This window comes from Phaethon lepturus, unplaced genomic scaffold, assembly GCF_000687285.1.
Source record: "Phaethon lepturus isolate BGI_N335 unplaced genomic scaffold, ASM68728v1 scaffold36761, whole genome shotgun sequence".
NCBI classification, from domain to species: domain Eukaryota; kingdom Metazoa; phylum Chordata; class Aves; order Phaethontiformes; family Phaethontidae; genus Phaethon; species Phaethon lepturus.
This window is the reverse complement of record NW_010516189.1, coordinates 14250-31477: the sequence shown is the minus strand read 5'-3', so window position 1 is coordinate 31477 and position 17228 is coordinate 14250. Positions and strand designations below refer to the sequence as shown.

The following is a 17228-nucleotide window of genomic DNA, read 5'->3' as shown; positions in this document are numbered from 1 at the left end:
GAAGAAGGAGAACTCTCAAAGACATTTATTAAGTTCCTTCCAAAGTGCAGCAGGAGCCAAGCCAGAAAATTACAAGATTATTGGTAGTGCTTGGGCATGTACATCCCTGTACTTTTGTCTCACCTATATCCTCCTCCTCCACATTCTGGTATCAGTGCTCTCCTTTATTTTGCACCAGCGTAATGGGCCTCCCTTTCAGTTCCAAATATTTTATTCAGTTGTCTGTGTACTGTCTTCTTGTTTCCAGATTATTGCAGTGGTCATGGATGTATTTACAGACCGGGACATCTTCCGCGATATTGTTGATGCAGCATATAAGCGCTGGATCCCAGTCTATATAATCCTAGATGAGGAGGGTGTGAAGCTCTTCCTGGAAATGTGCAGATGCCTTGACCTCAGTGACTTGCAGATCCGGGTAAGACATTCAATACTGGACTGTTATCTCCTGCAGGTCAGTGGCCTTTTTCAGTTGTAATGAATCCCAGAACTCACTTGGACAGGCAGACACATCTCTTTCTCCTTACAAGTCACATCACAGCACTTAAACATAGAAGGATAAGAGAGTGGCTTGCTAATAGAGAAGGAAAGAGAAAGAAAAGATTTGGATTTTTTGTCTTTCACCTGAGACAGAGGTCTATGTAGTTTCTTGACTCTTGTGACCTAAAAATTGTTGTTTGAGAATAAAATAGAGTGAGGAAATACCTGTGGGTCTTCTGTGCAAGAATTTAAACTAGAGTCCAGAGTAGTTCTTTAAATTGTTGTCTGCATGGATCCCAGTTTCTAGGACATAAATACTCTGAAATCAACTTTCTTATCCAGCAGTGATCACCTGGGACTGAATGAGCTTGTAGTCCTCCTTTGCCTGAGAACATAAGGGATTGAGGAGCATAGCTGCTCCCCAGTTCCGTATCAGAGTATGCCTTCTTATAGTGCATGCAACACAGCAGAGTATTCAGCCTAGCTTGGCTGGCAGAAGCAGTCTCAGTAGGATCTCATTCCGTTACAGACTGAAATCCTTTGTGTGTTTATAGTTAGTATTGTATTCCTTGCTTTTTTCATGTTTTTTAGTCCCTGTTACAACTACAGACTTTTCTGAATACTGAAAAAGTTGCTAGGTTGGAAACCTATGGGATGCCAGACTCGCCCCTCTTGTGATCCAGCTGTTACTTCTGAGTAGCAGGGGGGAAATGTCTTTTTGCCTGGAGGAAGGGCAGATCTTCCATGAACATTCAGTTAATAGTCTAAAAAACCACAACCAAAACTCAGAAAGCTCTGAAGAGCTCATATATATAGAGGCTCATATTAACCATTTTAGGAGAACCACATGAACCTCATGAGGTTCAGCAAGGCCAAGTGCAGGGTCCTGCACCAGGGTCAGGGCAACCTCTGGTATCAGTACAGGCTGGGTGATGAAGGGATTGAGAGCAGCCCTGCCAAGATGGACTTGGGGGTACTGGTGGATGAAAAGCTGGACATGAGCTGGCAACGTGTGCTCGCAGCCCAGAAGGCCAGCCATATCCTGGGCTGCATCGAAAGAAGCGTGGCCAGCAGGCTGAGGGAGGTGACTCTGCCCCTCTACTCCACTCTGGTGAGACCCCACCTGGAGTCCTGCGTCCAGCGTTGGAGCCCTCAGCACAGGAAAGACATGGACCTGTTGCAGTGGGTCCAGAGGAGGGCCACCAAAATGGTCAGAGGGATGGAACACCTCTCCTATGAGGACAGGCTGAGAGAGTTGGGGTTGTTCAGCCTGGAGAAGAGAAGGCTCTGGGGAGACCTTATTGCAGCTTTTCATTACCTAAAGGGGGTCTATAAGAAAGATGGGGACAGACTTTTTAGCAGGGCCTGTTGCAATAGGACAAGGGGTAATGGTTTTAAAATAAAAGAGGGCAGATTTAGACTAGTTATAAGGAAGAAATTTTTCACAATGAGGGTGGTGAAACACTGGCACAGGTTTCCCATAGAGGTGGTAGATGCCCCATCCCTGGAAACATTCCAGGTCAGGTTGGACGGGGCTCTGAGCAACCTGATCTAGTTGAAGATGTCCCTGCTCGTTGCAGGGTGTTGGATTCGATGACCTTTAAAGGTCCCTTCCAACCCAAAGATTCTATGATTCTGTGAAATCTGGATGAAAATGACTTGCATATATATGAACAGTGCTCCTGTGAACTACCACTCTGCACTGAGTTTCTGGACTTCATCAAAAAAGACGTCCAGCTGAGCAGCTTTCTCATCTTTCTCCAAAACAGAGCTGGCAGTTTCTTTCCCTGATTTCTTTGAAAGCAAGACACAGACATCATTATAACAGACCTGTTTCAAGCTTCAGGGGTATTCTGTGGCCCAGGCTTGAGTCTCTCTGGTACAAAATCATGAAATCACAGCAGTAGTTCCATTTGCTCCAGTACCTGTTTCCCAGTACTTTCTTCACTATGTCATCATGTGCAGGAATGATGCCTTCAGTACTGCATGTTTTAATTCCTGGATAGAGTGAGTGCCCTGGCGTTTTAGAAAATGTTGCAATGCTATTGGAGAGGTGAGTTCCTTTTGTCTGCCTTTCCTGTCTTTAAACAGTTAAGCGCTCCCGTTCTGCTCTTCCTCTTACCTCTTTCTCCATAGCTATCTCTACAGACTTTGCACTCCAAAAGCAATCATCAGTGGCATGCTACAGTAGTGACTAGGTCCTGCAACAGCCTAGTTGCGTTACCCTTTCCAAAAGGGCAGAGTTTGAATGGATGCCATCAAAAGCAGGAGAAAACTCTTCCATGTCCCTTCTGTGCTTCCCTTCTCTCAAAGCAGCCCTTGCTATGTTTTTCATTAGACTCCTTCCGCTAAAAGAAGTCCAAATACAAGCTGAACTGAAGGAGGTCCACTGAGAAGAACTTTTTACCATCCTTCTTTTACCTAGTTGTTCACTCTTCTGCAGAGTTCTAGCCCACAGAATGCTGTCCTTCAACTTTTTCCCCTCTTTTCCCAGATGTCTCATACTGTATCTTAAATTCCCCTTGAGGTTGTTGTGTTCCTTTTCTAGTATGGCTAAGGCTTTAGTTAACCTTGTTAAGGTCAATACAGGTTATTCCTGTCTATGAAAGGACTGGAAAGAGTCTTCCTATAATGGGAAACAGGTCATTTGCCTCTCAGGGAAGATGGCCTCTTAGTATCCTGCCCAAGGCTTCATTGGATGTATCTATGCTGTTGCTGGGGTCAGTATGACAGAAATCACCACATAGTGATTTTCTTGACACCAGGCTTTAGATAACTTTGCTTGAGATTCCTTGGGTAAGGCTTCCTCTTGAGGACTCCCCCCACCCCACCTCATTGATGTAATGTGTCAAGGATTGTTTTGAACTTTTAGTGTTGAAGACCCAGATTTAAAGCAAGGAAGCAAGATGGGCCTCTGGTCTTGTTCAGGTAAAATCATTTTGTCCCGCACTGCATGATCACAGAGAATGTTGGAATTGCTGAGAAAGAACGAGAAATTCTAGTGCAGTTAACTGTCATCCACCCATTTCTTATTTATGAGATGTCTTTCTCCTGACATCTGCTTTGATGTCTGAGTTTCTTCAACAGATTTTCAGCAACAGGGAAAACACTCTCTCCTTACACTGTCTTTTTGTGTAACCATTTCACTTTCTTCTAAAAGATTTTCACCAGTGGGCCACAGTTTGTCAGCAAAGGAATTGCATACTCTTCCTTCCTGCCCTTCTTCCCACTTTTCCTTTGGAATGCTTCTGCAAGATTTACAGGATGGCTGTTTCTCAGAAAGTTGCAGCAATGTGGGATGAAACTTGTAAGGTTCAGAGGCAAGTTCTGATCCCAGGGAAAAAGACTACCATGGGCTGTCATTGTTGCAGGGTCAGGATGCTTATTCTGTCTTCTGTCATCACCAGATGCTCAGATTGTTCTGTGATTCCTGCCCTTTTGTTTCCATTGCCCTGTTCATCCAGTGCAGAGAGAATACTTCAATGGTCCTAATACAGGGAGATTTACTGTTAACACTGTATTTTGCCCTTTGTATACATACAGTGCTGAGTGTTTTCACAAAATTCCTGGCTATTGTATCATTTTGACATGGCAAGGTATCACAATCTGCTGAAAGTCTCACAGGAGGGAAACTGCTGTAGGAAGACAGTACCTCACTCCGCAGAGACAAAAAGTTGTTTACTGACCCCAAGCATGAAATGAGGAAACCTCAATTTTTCTCTGAAGGCCAGAGATCACTAGAAATGCATTTAAATTCAACCATCGTCACATTTATCCGGGAATGTTAGTAAGAGCAAATCTTGTGTGTATGAGTCATATGGCTTCCTGAGCCTACAGGACATGGTTTGCCAGACGTCTGTTATGTTTGACACAAGAGTATTCTTTGGAGATCACAATGAATCAAAGTTCTCATAGATACAAAATTCATAGCCCCACAGAAAGACCACTTTTTGTTGACCTGAGAGTAAGTGTTCTCACTAGTTTTCAGATGAGTTCTCTTTCTCCCCATGCTTCTGCTAACCAAGACCTGGTAACAGACACTCCTGCTCAAAGATGGGGAGCTCACCTAGAGCTCCAGGCAAGCCCAGGGAATGAGTTACCTGCAGGAAGTTCACCTTCATGTTAATTTTTACATTCATTTTCCCCAACATGTAAGGAGTTCCTCCCCTCTCTCCAGGAATTCTTAAAAGTTTCTGCCTAAGAAATTTTTGGAATTTCATGTCTTTCTGCATGGATTCCTAACTCAAGGGAGGGAGAATCTGAATGTAATGTGATGCAGTGCTGTTTGTTTTTTAATTAACTGTTAGAGAATTCCTCTAGGCTGCTTGTGACCTTTTGAAAATGGGGGCTTACAAAGCTTTCTTTTTGCAAAGACCCAAATAATACCCAGTAACGACCTTGGCAGGACATGTTCAGCTAGCTGCATTCCCTCCTATTCTAACTGAATACCTGCAAGTTTTACTATTTTGTCAACAAGCTTGCCTTTTCCAGAACTTTTCAGGGCAAACACATAGGATAAGTCCACAGTATTTCCCAGCATTACTTGGTGGCTGCTTCCAGATTGTGGCTGCTTTTGTGTCCCTGTGTAAGATTAGCACCTACCACCAAACTCTCTGACCTAGATAGAGGTCTGATCACCAGAGATGAGAATCTTGCAGACCATGAATAAGAAAAATTCCTTTGCTGTTGTTACTGTGGTCCTGTCCACGTGAATCCCATGTCTCTCTTCCTCTTTCCCCCTTCTGTGGTACCTCCATCTAAGATCTTAGAGTGGGAAATAACAGGCATTGGCGGCTTCGCCCTCAGCCCAGTGCTCAGGTGAAGCAGTAGTACAGGAAAACAAAGGACGGAATCTACCCCAACAGATTTTATTGATGGAGGGGACCTGATTTTTTCAGGCACACCAGAAAGGGCATCTCCACATTTTGAAAAACACAGGCAGTATAAGGGACTGTTGAGTCACTGTCATCTATCAGGTACTGCTTTTGTCTGTTGCCTCTGAGGTCGTCCATGCCATCCATCCCAGCTTGAAATAAAGAGCCCTGCTTGCTTTGCAACGTGTACATCAGCGGTTGTTCTAAGAGGGAAGGTACACACAGGATTCCTGTGTGGAAGTACTTACAATGCTTCCCTTTAGGATCCGTCTTGTATCCCCCTTAATCTATCCCAGCTTGTGAGCACTACTGCCCAAGTCTGTCAAGTGACAGCTAAGTGTCAGGGACAACACAACCTATTACTGACTTTCTAAACTGGGTCTAATTTAGCTTCCTCTGGATTCAGGGTGAGGTTTAAAAGTGCGTCACAATAAAGCAAGAAAGACTGATTCCTTCACTGTTTGTATTAGGATGCTCTGTCAGGCTTGACTCTTACCATTCTGTATTAAGTTGCTGCCAGGGAGACATTAGTCACTGCTTGTGATGAGGAGTGGTGCAAGCCTGTGTAAAGGAAATATGGAAATTTAATGCAGACTGCAGCTTCCATAAGCCACGATACGACAAGCATTAAGCAGGCTTCTGCAAGAATACAGATCTGGAGGGGTCACTTCTATCTGGTGAACTAACTGGTCCTCTACCCAAAATATTTGTTACTATTGTAACACTAGTACCCCCAAAAAATGGCTGCAATCTCACCTCATTTGTATTTGTCTTTCCTCTTTTGTTGTTGTGTAGTCTTCAGTAGATGAACCCAGGCTTGTTCCTCCTCTGTACACCTTGATACATCAGTCTGCAAGTGCTCCAAGATCCTTCAAGGCAGAAAACATTATACAAATAACCTGTTAAGTGACTCGATGTTTGTATGACTTTGTGCTTGTTTTCTGCATTTCAAGATGTATTTATGCACTCTTGTGCCTACTTTGTTCAAGGAGGTTTATATGTTCAGGTGGTTGGTTCTATCACCTCTGTGCCTTTCTAAGTGTTGTGTGTAGCTCAGTTACTGCAGGAATTCAAATGTGCTTTCTTTCCACCAAAAGAAGATGATATAACATACAAAAAAATCCACACTTTTTACATGCTAAGAAACTTTCTGCTCACACAGGCTGATACTTCTTGATTCACAAACATACGTGACATGTCAGAGCTGTTGACTGATTTGAAGAACAGAGGTCCTTCTTGACACTTGCAGCCAATATTCCATGATTTGGCAAATACCACATCCAACTTTACTCAGCAACGGAAAAAAAAATATTTCGGGTGATCAGGCAGCCAACTACAAATGTTATTCTAAATACTGGAAAGGGCACCCTTTCTCCTGTGCTCTATCCAACCTGCATTCAGCATCCCACGCATATGACTCACTGCTAGGCCTTGGGCAAGTCACTTCATCTTTTTCTCTCTCAGGCTCCTTATCTTAAAAACAGGGTAATGATACTTTCAGTAGTGTTGGGACATTAATTAGCTAATGCCCACCCAGGACTCCAGACCGATCAAGCAATAGATGAATGCAAAATAGTAATATCATCAGTTACTGTTAGAACTTGTACTGCCACTTCTGTATTTTAGTGGGGGAAATAGGAACGCATTCAAAAGGTAAGAGTATGGTTTTTTTAAGGAAATCTGCATTCTTATAATCACTCATTCCTGCGCGCTGATTTCTATAGCCTATCAATATTTAAGCTGTCAGTGAGATTTATAATAATAGGACTTAGCTCTTTGTGGGATCCAAGGCTGTGCTAGCATTAGCTAAAACTTTATGATTCTGCTGCTCTGCACATGGGGGAAGAATGAGGCAAAGGTGAGTTGACTTTTCCGGAACATCACAGGGAATAGTGTCAGAACTGTGATTACCCTTGGGACTGACTCCCAGGGTTGGATTTATTACTCCAAATCACAATACCTTTTAGCTTTTCATTGTTAAAGAATTCTTACAGAAACAGATGGTGGAATGAAGAAAATGGTCTGAATTTGTGTGTCAGAGTGACAAGATTATTTGCTCTAAACTTACACTGACAATCAATGCTTTTGGGTTTTGCGGGGTGGAGGGGGTGTGTTTCATGTTAGGTAGTTTGGCCTCATGCAGCCAGGCCCCATGAGCAGAGTAACATTCAGTTCAATGTGCAAATATATTCTTATAGTAAGCGCAGGCACACATCTGTTGTTGAAAATCATGTAACCTTAAATCTGTGTTATCTCTGTGCTTGGTATTGCTCTGTTTTATTACGTGTATGTTTGCTGGCCAAAGGGTGTGAGAGAGGAGGTTTGGGAAGAGGCATTATCTTTTTCTAACTACTTCCATTCATTTCATGAAAAGTTTTTCCTTCCTCTTCTTCAGAAGTTCTTTGCTGACCTATTCAGGACATCAGTAGAGATACTTATCCTACTCCTTTTGTTCAAAAAAAGTTCAGTGTTTTTTCACTGTCTGTTAAACAGTGAGGAATCTCTGTGGACACTGTAACTGTTTGGGGTTCTTAGCAAAATTATTAAGGTCAGGGTTCTCATTTTGTTATAACAGACAGGAAACATCCATCTTTTGACTGACAGAATTGTTTCCTCCTCTCTTCTGTAATAACGAAATTGTCCGGTCTTCTAATTTGCCCAGTTTTGTCAAGCCATGTGTTGTTGAGAATCAGAACACAAGCACAAAAAGAACCTAATGTAGACCTGTCTCATACATTACTCTCCAAGTAACTGCACTGCACAGGTGTTGTAAAATTCCTTGGTTTTGTGGTCCTGCTAACATAATCTGGAGGAGAGCTCATTCCATGCCATGGAATAGGGATCAGGATTCAGAGTGCAGACATGACTCAGAGCTTCCTCTGTTTCATTCCTCTGAACTGGGCTGGGCCTTCTGAGCTACAGCACAGGACTGGAGATGGAAGATTATTTGATTTTGAAAACATTGTCTTGCCAGTGGGCTAAGATGAATAGCTGAAGACAACAGGCAGGGTTACAAAGATGCTGACCCATTGGACAGGGCTATAAACTGATGGAGGGGCGTGACTTGCATAGACAGGGGATGACAACAGGTCTTACGGCACTATGCTTTCCTTTCTGCAGCCCTTCTGATTTCTGGCGGCTGATACAAAATGAGCTGTAGTCCCAGAAGTAGTGACATAATGTGAGCGACATGTTAAGACTTGGAGCTGGCAATTATCTAATTCTCTGCCCTATTTATTGTGACATTTTGTCTTTTCACCTCCCTGTTAGAATATCCGTATACGTTCTGTGACAGGAGTTGGGTTCTACATGCCAGCAGGGAAGATCAGAGGCACATTGGCATCCCGATTCCTGATGGTGGATGGTGAAAAGGTGGCCACTGGATCATACAGGTGGGTTGCTCTTGCTTAAGGCAAAGCTACATTCTTTGTATGCTTGTGGCTTTGCTTGAGAGTCTTCTTCCCTTTCTTTTCCCAGCCTCTGTAATCTGTGTGGCATCTGTAGAAATTCAGCTGGGACAACAGAGAAGGTAGCATAGAGCACAAGTTGCCCCTGAGAGAACGGAACATGCCTATGCTAGTAGACCATTTCAGTGGGCTAGAGATAGTTCCACACTGCATCAGGTGGTGGTCTGCAAGGACTCCCCAGCAGCCACTTCAGTGAGGTTTTCAGCCAAGAGACTCCTCCTGTTGATGCAGTGTTGTTTTTTGAAAGGGTAAATTGTCCTTCGGAGTTTTAGGGCCTTTTCTTCCAGATGTGGTCTGTATGCCTAATGAAGAACAATAATAGCAAGCTTCATGTATCTATCCTGGCACATCTTAGCATGGATGTATGGGCAAATGGCACAATGCTACATATTCCCGTGTAGTGTCTTAGATATTGTTAGGTGGGCTGGGTGAAGTATGCACCCAAAAATCTAATGTTGGTTCTGTTTCCTACTTGCAGCTTCACATGGAGTTCATCCCACATTGACAGAAACATCCTGCTAGTCTTGACAGGACAGCATGTGGAGATGTTTGACGTTGAGTTTCGTGAGCTCTATGCCATCTCAGAGGAAGTTAATTTCTACAAGGAACTGGGTATTCCTAACCCATTCCTTCTTGGAATTGGGAAACCAGGCCTTCATTCCTCCACCGTGGCTCGGAAGTTCATTAACCCCAAGTATGGTTTAGTGGCAGGGGCAACCCGTGGTGATATGATGCTCTGGGCTTCACGACACAGGCAGGATAATCAGGGTAACATGGAAAAGGAGGAAACAAGTGAGTCAAAGAAACGGTTAAATCAGTTTCTGAATGACTTAGTCACACTGGAGCAAGAGTTCCCAGAAATTGATCCACCTCTGGAAAACTTGAACAAGCTGAATCGGAGCCCTCAGAAACTGTTCTCCCGGCTCCACATGGACCTGAAAAATAAATCCAAATCCAGAGAGTCTATTCGTGATGTGAAGAAAGAAGATGCACAGGCCAATTCAAAGCAAGGAAAACGGTTTGCCAGTGGGATTTTCAGTCGCAAGGCCAAACGGTCTCCAGGCTCAAGCATTGAGGCCAATTCTTTTGCCAGTGAAGGACATTCAGGAGAAGACCTTGGGAACATGAAACTGGAATACGAGCGGCTCAGCATTGGCCATGCCAGTGTTCGGAGTACTGGAGGCATCTCGGGTAAAACCTCTTCTACTAGCATATTCTGCTTCTGTGTCCCTTCTTCTGAGTTTGGGAAATTGGTGTAAACATATTCAATATAGGCACCTGTGAGTAGATCCTGTTATTTCCTCTATATTAAAATGAGTGGGATCAAAGAAGAGTAGAAGTTGTATCAAATGATACAGGCAATTTAAGTTGAAGGCAATTTAATGGCAGTCTTATTGTAAAGTTGGTACTTCTCATGTAAATGTTTTCTCATACTTCTCAGCAAGCAGGTATGGGACAAAGGGAGAGAAAGGTCAATGTCTCCTTGTGTAAAACAGGTTGTGTGTACAGCTCATAAAGTGCACTGCCCTAATAAACAGCAGAGTATGTTCACCATTGTGGTGGCTAACAGGATGCAGACAGATTTTCGGTGTAACCCCTCCTTTCCTCATTTGGGTTATTCATGTGTGTTTACTGTGACAAATTACAGGTGGAAATGAGAGGAAAACGTGTTTATGTTGAGGTGAGGAGGCAAGGAGTGGAGGAGAGGGTGGAAATCTTTAATTTGGTCCTTTATCACCTTCTGAAATGGGGGAGAAGGTCATGAAAATAGAAGCTATGGAGAAGTACTAGATCTCAACTTTTCTTTCTTTGCTAACACGATTCATATTTTCACGAAGTCCTTCCAAGGCTTCATCCAGTTGAAGACACAAATGATAAAGATTTCTCCCAATTTATGGGTTCATAGCTAACTTCTCCACATTTTAGATGTTTTGTCAGATTGAAGTAAATCTATGGACTATTCAGCCTGGTTGTCTTCCTCTCTCAGTGACCTGTGCTGAGTGTCAATACACCCTGTGCCAGCAGGAAAATAAACTAGTTCCAGGGAGAAAATTTCTCCTCAGCTTGTCTGGCCAGAGACCATTCTGTGCTCTGACAAATGCAAAATGCAGAAAGACTGAATTCCCTTGAGACTGCCATGATGTGAAATGAAAAGACATTCTCCTGAGACCAAAAAGAAAATCAAGGTATTGTGAAGGTCAATAACAGCGACTGATTGGGTTCTTAGAAATATTTCTGTCTGAATGAAGGACCAGCTCAAAAATGCCAAATGACTGCAAGAGAGAGGAACTGTAAAAAGGCATGGATAGTTTATTTAAGACTATAGTAGACCCAATTTAGGATGTGCGTTTGGCGTTTGTGGAGGCAGAAGTAAACCCTGGTCTAAAGAGGACCTCTCTCCAAATCACTTTCTGGCTTCAGATCAGACAGTATATGATGTTGGGTCCCATTCCTCAGAGCCAGGAAAAACAACGTTGGTGAAGACCTATAGGGAGATGTATGGGCATTTCCTCTTGGAGGAATGGACCTGAGGGCTTGCACTACCCTCTAGTGACAGAAGTAGAGAATGGTGTGATCTCTGATTTGTCACCACTTTACAATATCAAATTCCCTACGTTTCTCACTGTCAGCTGTTTCAAAGCAGTCAGCCCGCTATTCCCGCAATGTCATGATGAAATTAGGCCCAGATCTAGGCACGAAAGAGATTGATGTCTGTAGTTGAACAGTGGGGCACTGCACCCTTCTGCGGCATTGCACAGTCAGGGCAGCAGGGATGTCCCTATTCCTTTTAACACACTGGATCTGTGCCAGACAGTCTGATGCTTGGTCTGGAGCATTTCCAGAAAGACACTATCATGCTATTATGTTCAGGTTTTATTTATTGCCACTGCTACTTCCAGAGGGCTGCCACTGCTTTCAATAAAGGGGAAGGAAGCATTGAGAACAGGTGCAGGGAAGGTGCAGAGGTCCAGCACACCAGCCTTCCTGCCATGCCCTTTCTGACTTGATAAGTCTTTCCAAGGAGTCCATACAAGTATTTTTTGTTTTATGCAAATTGAGAATGCCTGTTCATGGTGGCAATGGGAGACTCCACAGCTTTTGAAGTATGGTGTAAGTAGATTTAGGTTGTCTGGTGTTGTAAAAGGCTGGAGGAAGATCACTGCTTGTCTGTTGCTTTTGAATCGAATCACTGTTCTTGAGGGAAAGCTTCTCTAGTCTAGTGGTCCCAAAGTGGCATGTGAACAGAGATGGTAGCGGGCACATTAGAAAGATAGAGACTCATGAGAAGGAAGAAAAAAATGAGTTACCACAGAGGATCCTGCAGCTGCTTGATCAGTAGGATGTGCTTCATTAGGATTTAATAAAAAATTCTTGAACATGGGCATGAAACAGAGTTCCAGCTTCAAGACAAAAACAGGAGGCACTTTGTTCTTGGGTAACTGTAGGACTGACTTAGTTTTAAAAGTTGAAGTTATCTTTGAGCAGGTCTTGTAAAAAGTGATGCTGTGATACTCTGGGAGGTAAGAAGTGGAAATGAAAGAGGGAGAAGGTGCTTGGTATGCAGTCAGGTTAGGATGCAATTATTCAGAGTTTCACAGTTTGAAATAGCTGCCCTTACCTTTTGTAAAGATTAAACAGCACACTTAAGCCCGGTGGGCCTGCCTGTGCACACATCCTCCAAAGTCACTATTAATTCTGTAGTACCACTGAGACACATCCCACCTTGCAGATGCATAGAGACCAGATCCACACCCTGAGTAGCTTGCAGAGTAATTGAAAGACATTATTCAAGCAGGCTAAAGGTCAGGTTCAGTATTCTAAGAGCAAATGGTGATGAAGAGAATCCAAACTGGGAAGCAAAGTGATGAAAGTGTGTTCTGCAACAGAGTCTGAAAATCTGTTGGGGTATTTACATGCTGGAAAAGGATATCTACAAGTCAGAATTGGGAGCCTGGAAAATACAAGGGCTACAGATAGTAATGCCCCAAACTAAGTGTCTGAATTAACATCCTGAGGTGTTGTCCTAGCACACTACATGGAGACTGTGATATATCTTACAAGGCTTTCTTAAACCACATCATCAAATTGACACAACTCTTGAATTTCACTGTTGCCCACTTAGGAACACAACAGCAGCAGCTCTGAACCTGACCAGAATCTTGTTAATTTTAAGCTGCTGCTGAGCAGACTGTGATCAGCAAAGACACTGATGTCTGTGTGCAGTTTCTGGGAAATACTGCAAGGGTTCGAAAGCTGTGTACCTTTGGAAGGCACTGGCTTTTTGTTTTGTTTTCTCCCCTGCAAGAAGTGGGCTCGTTCAGAAGGGTCTGCTGTCCCGAGTTGCTCCATACATCAGCCTTCACTCCTCATGAGTGTTGACTGCAGAACACATATACTTAATAGCCGGATTTTGTGTTTCACTTTTGGGTGCTTCTTGCAACAAGAAATGAGATTTACGCTGGGCACTGCAATAGCGCAGAAATAGCTGCTTAGTTATCAATCACCAGTGTTTTTCAGCCAAAGTGGGATAATGGACAGGTGGTAACTGGAATTTTCAGCCTCTTTTCTAAAGAGAAAGAGGGGAACGTTGTTTGCTACATACAAGGAGGGTGTTTGCGCTAACTGTAGTGGGATCTGTAGAAAAAGGTCAGAAGACAAGAGTAGAAAGTGAGAAGAATGAAGGAGTCGGGAATTGAGATTAAGCTGAGGAGCACAGGCACTTGTCTTGAATGTGATACTGACAGGGAGGGGAATAGGGGTGGTGAGGAGACAGGATTAATAATAAACTTAAAAGTAACATACAGAATGGGTCAAAGAGGGGACAGGAGGTAGAATGAAATGCCATGGGGAGAAAAGAGGAGGAGGCAGTGGCATACAGAGCAGCCACAAAAGTGAGGGCAGGTTGCAGTGCAGCCTCTCACATGGATATCAAAAAGTTGCAGTGTGGAAGAAGGTGGAGAGAAAGAGGAGGAGAGGAGAGAGCTCTTCTCTTCTCCGTCACCTACAGGCGACAAAAACATTAATCAAATACCCACAAGCAAAGGGAGTGACATGAAAAATTATTCAGTTGAAGCCCAGTTCAGAGGCAGTGCTTGGGTTGAAAGCTCCCTCATCTCAGCAAAGTTGAGACTTCTGATTAGCATGTCACCATGACCTGTGGCAGTTTTCCCTCCCTGTTCTCACTCTGTACTGGCCACTGGCTCCAACTGCCAATGAGAGATGCTTGGGATATGCACATATACTTCCCTTCTATAGAAATAAATCAGTGGGGTTTGCCCTTGTTTAGAGTGACTGCAAGCCACCTGGCAGCCCCTCTCAGTACATACTGCCCTGGGTCACAGGTCATGCAAGCCTTGCTGAGCTCAGCACGCAGCACAGTTCCCTTACTTGCAAAAGCCTCTGCAAACACACTTCAGTACAGCGCTTGAAAAAAATATGCTGGGGCATCCAGTCCAACAGTTGGCTGTAATGAAGGAAACTGGACAGCAGTGCAAGCATGGAAAAGTACAGATACTGGGAGCAGAAGGAATCCATAGAATGAGCAATGAAGAAAAAAACCTAAGATGATAAAAAATGGGGCAGCACACTATGCTACTTAACTGAGAGACCCTGAGGCCTCGGGATTTCTCTTGCAAAGGAAATGGTGGAAATACTGGCACTTGAGATGTTTAAAACTGGACATGAAAAAAGTCTCCTGAGAATGCTTGTGGGCATCAGATCGATGAGATGACCTGACTTTTTTTTTTCATTCCTCACTCTTTGGAAAACCTCCCACCCAAGTCATAGCCAGACTGTTTTTCAGTGCCAGCTGGGACCTAAGAATACTACTGAAGCTGGCCTGGGTACAAGCCAAAGCCTGGAAATACTCCTCCAGTGGTTTTCTCCACAATGTACTCTGAATTTGCTCTTATTTTAGTGTGACTTCATTTCACAGTAGTAGGAAATAAAATCACGAGAGAGTACAGAGTAATGTAGGTCTAACACAAGGTATACAGTAAATAACAAGAGAGGATTTGAAGCATGGGTCCCGACTTTATCCAGGTTTTATTTAATTAACATTACTTTTAACTTCTTTTCATTCCAGGTAACCTGGGTCCAAACTCCACTACAAGTGATAAAAACAAACAATCTACCTGTGTGTTATCTTGATTGGGAATAATTGTCTGGAGAACTGAAGACTGAACAAGCTGGAACAGTAACCTCTTGATCAATTTTGAACCTACAGCCATGTCCTCACGCAGTGGTCTGTAAAGCCACTGCGCAGTCCTGGATGCACCTGGCACCTCCAGTTAAAGCACATTTACTGGCTGAAGCATAGACTTTGGATGGTTTGTCCCTTAAACAAGGGTTAGTGATGAATGTATTAGTCTATATGTCTGTGTGCACACATATTTTATATATAAAAACAACTGTGATGACTGGTCTCAGAGCTCGCTCTGTGTCCAGATAAATGCAGGAGATTTTCTGACTTACTTGTGCTGCTACTTCAGTCTGTCTAGCTACAGACTCAGAATCACTGTGTTGCATTGTTTACTGCACTGCAGAAATGTATTGGTCTGACTGGCTGGAAGGCTAAATCCAATCGAAGTGGCAAATTCTGGGTGAAATAAGGATGTTTACAGACAGCATTGCAATTCTTTGTCCACAAGGAGTCTTACTGTAGATTCCTGTTGTCACTAATCCACACAGAAATCAGTGGCTGGGGAGAAGGGTTTAGCTAGCAGAGGCCAACAGATTAGTATCATCTTAACTGTTTCGTGTCATAAATATAGCAGTCGAACAAAATGATTTAGCAAGACTGTAGTAAAGAGGAAAAATGGAATATAGGGTGATGTTTAACCTGCAGTTGAGACTGGACAGGATCTGGGAGCAATAATGTAGCCTTCAGTGGCTGTTACAAAATCCTGCTTGTTGCTAATTCAGCAATACTTTACCATTCGTGGAAACTGAATGATTAAGGAGCACATCTTTGAGGGCTGAAAGAGGAAGCAGAGGAGGCATACGAGCTTTTCAAATGTTCCTTTTTTTTTTTTCAGTTAACCTTTCCAAACTCTAAATCATGCCAAAAATCAAGAGCTTTTGATCCATAAGAAGTGCTGCATGCAATCAGACCAAAGGCCATCTAATCTGCTGTCCCGTCTCTGAGGACAGCCAGTAACAGAGGATCACAGAAGCATAAAATATAAAGCTTGTATACAAAGGTCTTTCTCTGACATTATTCCAGTAGTCTACGAACTTCCTGAATGGCAGTTCCTTCTGGACCTGGCCTTAATGAATGCGCTTAAGTCCCTTTTAAACAATCCTTTTCTACTTTTGGCCTCCACAGTGTGTGTTGTGTGGCAATGGACCCTGAGTTCATTGTGTGGTATGAAAAAGAACTTGTTGTCAGGCTGTTGTAACGTTTTCTTGATGATTTCATCAAGTGACCCTAATTCTTCCACTGTCAGATGTAGCGATGACCACCCCTATTCCTCGTCTCCTTGCCATTTGTGATTTTACAGACCTATATCATATATGTCCTCAGTCATCACTTTTTCCGAGCTACAGGTTCATGGTATACATAGCTATTCATTATATGGGACCTGTTTGACACCTCTGTCCTCTTGTTCACTGGCCCTTTTCCAGTTCTACCCACTAACAGAGTGGAGAAGTGGGTTATTTTTGTTTCTTTAGTGTGTGGATTGATGTTTCACTCTGCTTTCTTGCCATCTAAATTACATACTCTCCTGTCAAAAATAAGCCCTCTTGTGATACCTAAGAAAAATAAATCCTAATTGTAAGTAGACACAGGAAAACTAATATACTTACTTGCCAAGGAACTCTTCAGACATCAGAAAAACACAGGTTTAGTTTTCTTTTTTTTCTTTTTTTTTTTTTTTTAGAGAAACCATTTGGGTTTTTCACTGCACCAGGAATTCACAGCAAAGGCAACTGCTGCATTCCCAACACAGAACAAGCTGTTCCAAAGACTCTTCTAGGTGCTGGCTTGCAGTAGTGGTTCTTACACTGAAACAGCTGTCTGTAGTTGATGATAAAATTTGATTGATTGATTGATTAACTGCCTTTCCTGGAAGTGTATTTAACTTGAATGGCAAGCAGGTCTGTTTTACTCTGAGTTTACCCTGTAGAATGTCTTGAGACCCTAAAATACCAAAGGTATTGTGCCCTCTGTTGAACATACTCATCTCACTCAGTGGGTTAAATGCTTGCTACTCTATATACCTATTTTATATGGCCTTCTGGGAATAAGCTGTAGTTTTACAGCTTGAGTCTGTCAGCTCATATAGTCAGCAGTGTTTCATAAAATTGTTCCTGGTAATGGGAGAAAAGAGATGTTGGAAATGACACCATCACTTGGACATAGAAGTAATACATGAGTTATCCTGTTGGCTTCAGGTGTACAGCTCAT

General features: G+C 43.0%; 1 protein-coding gene across 1 annotated transcript; it reads left to right on the top strand.

Moving 5' to 3' along the window:
• Positions 1–247: 247 nt before the first annotated feature.
• Positions 248–14968, top strand: FAM83F (family with sequence similarity 83, member F; the record flags this gene model as incomplete). Its single annotated transcript, XM_010295989.1, has 4 exons — positions 248–415; positions 8622–8743; positions 9297–10009; positions 14904–14968. Coding segments are annotated over 4 exons (1068 nt in total), but the record flags the coding sequence as incomplete, so codon positions are not given.
• Positions 14969–17228: the final 2260 nt, after the last annotated feature.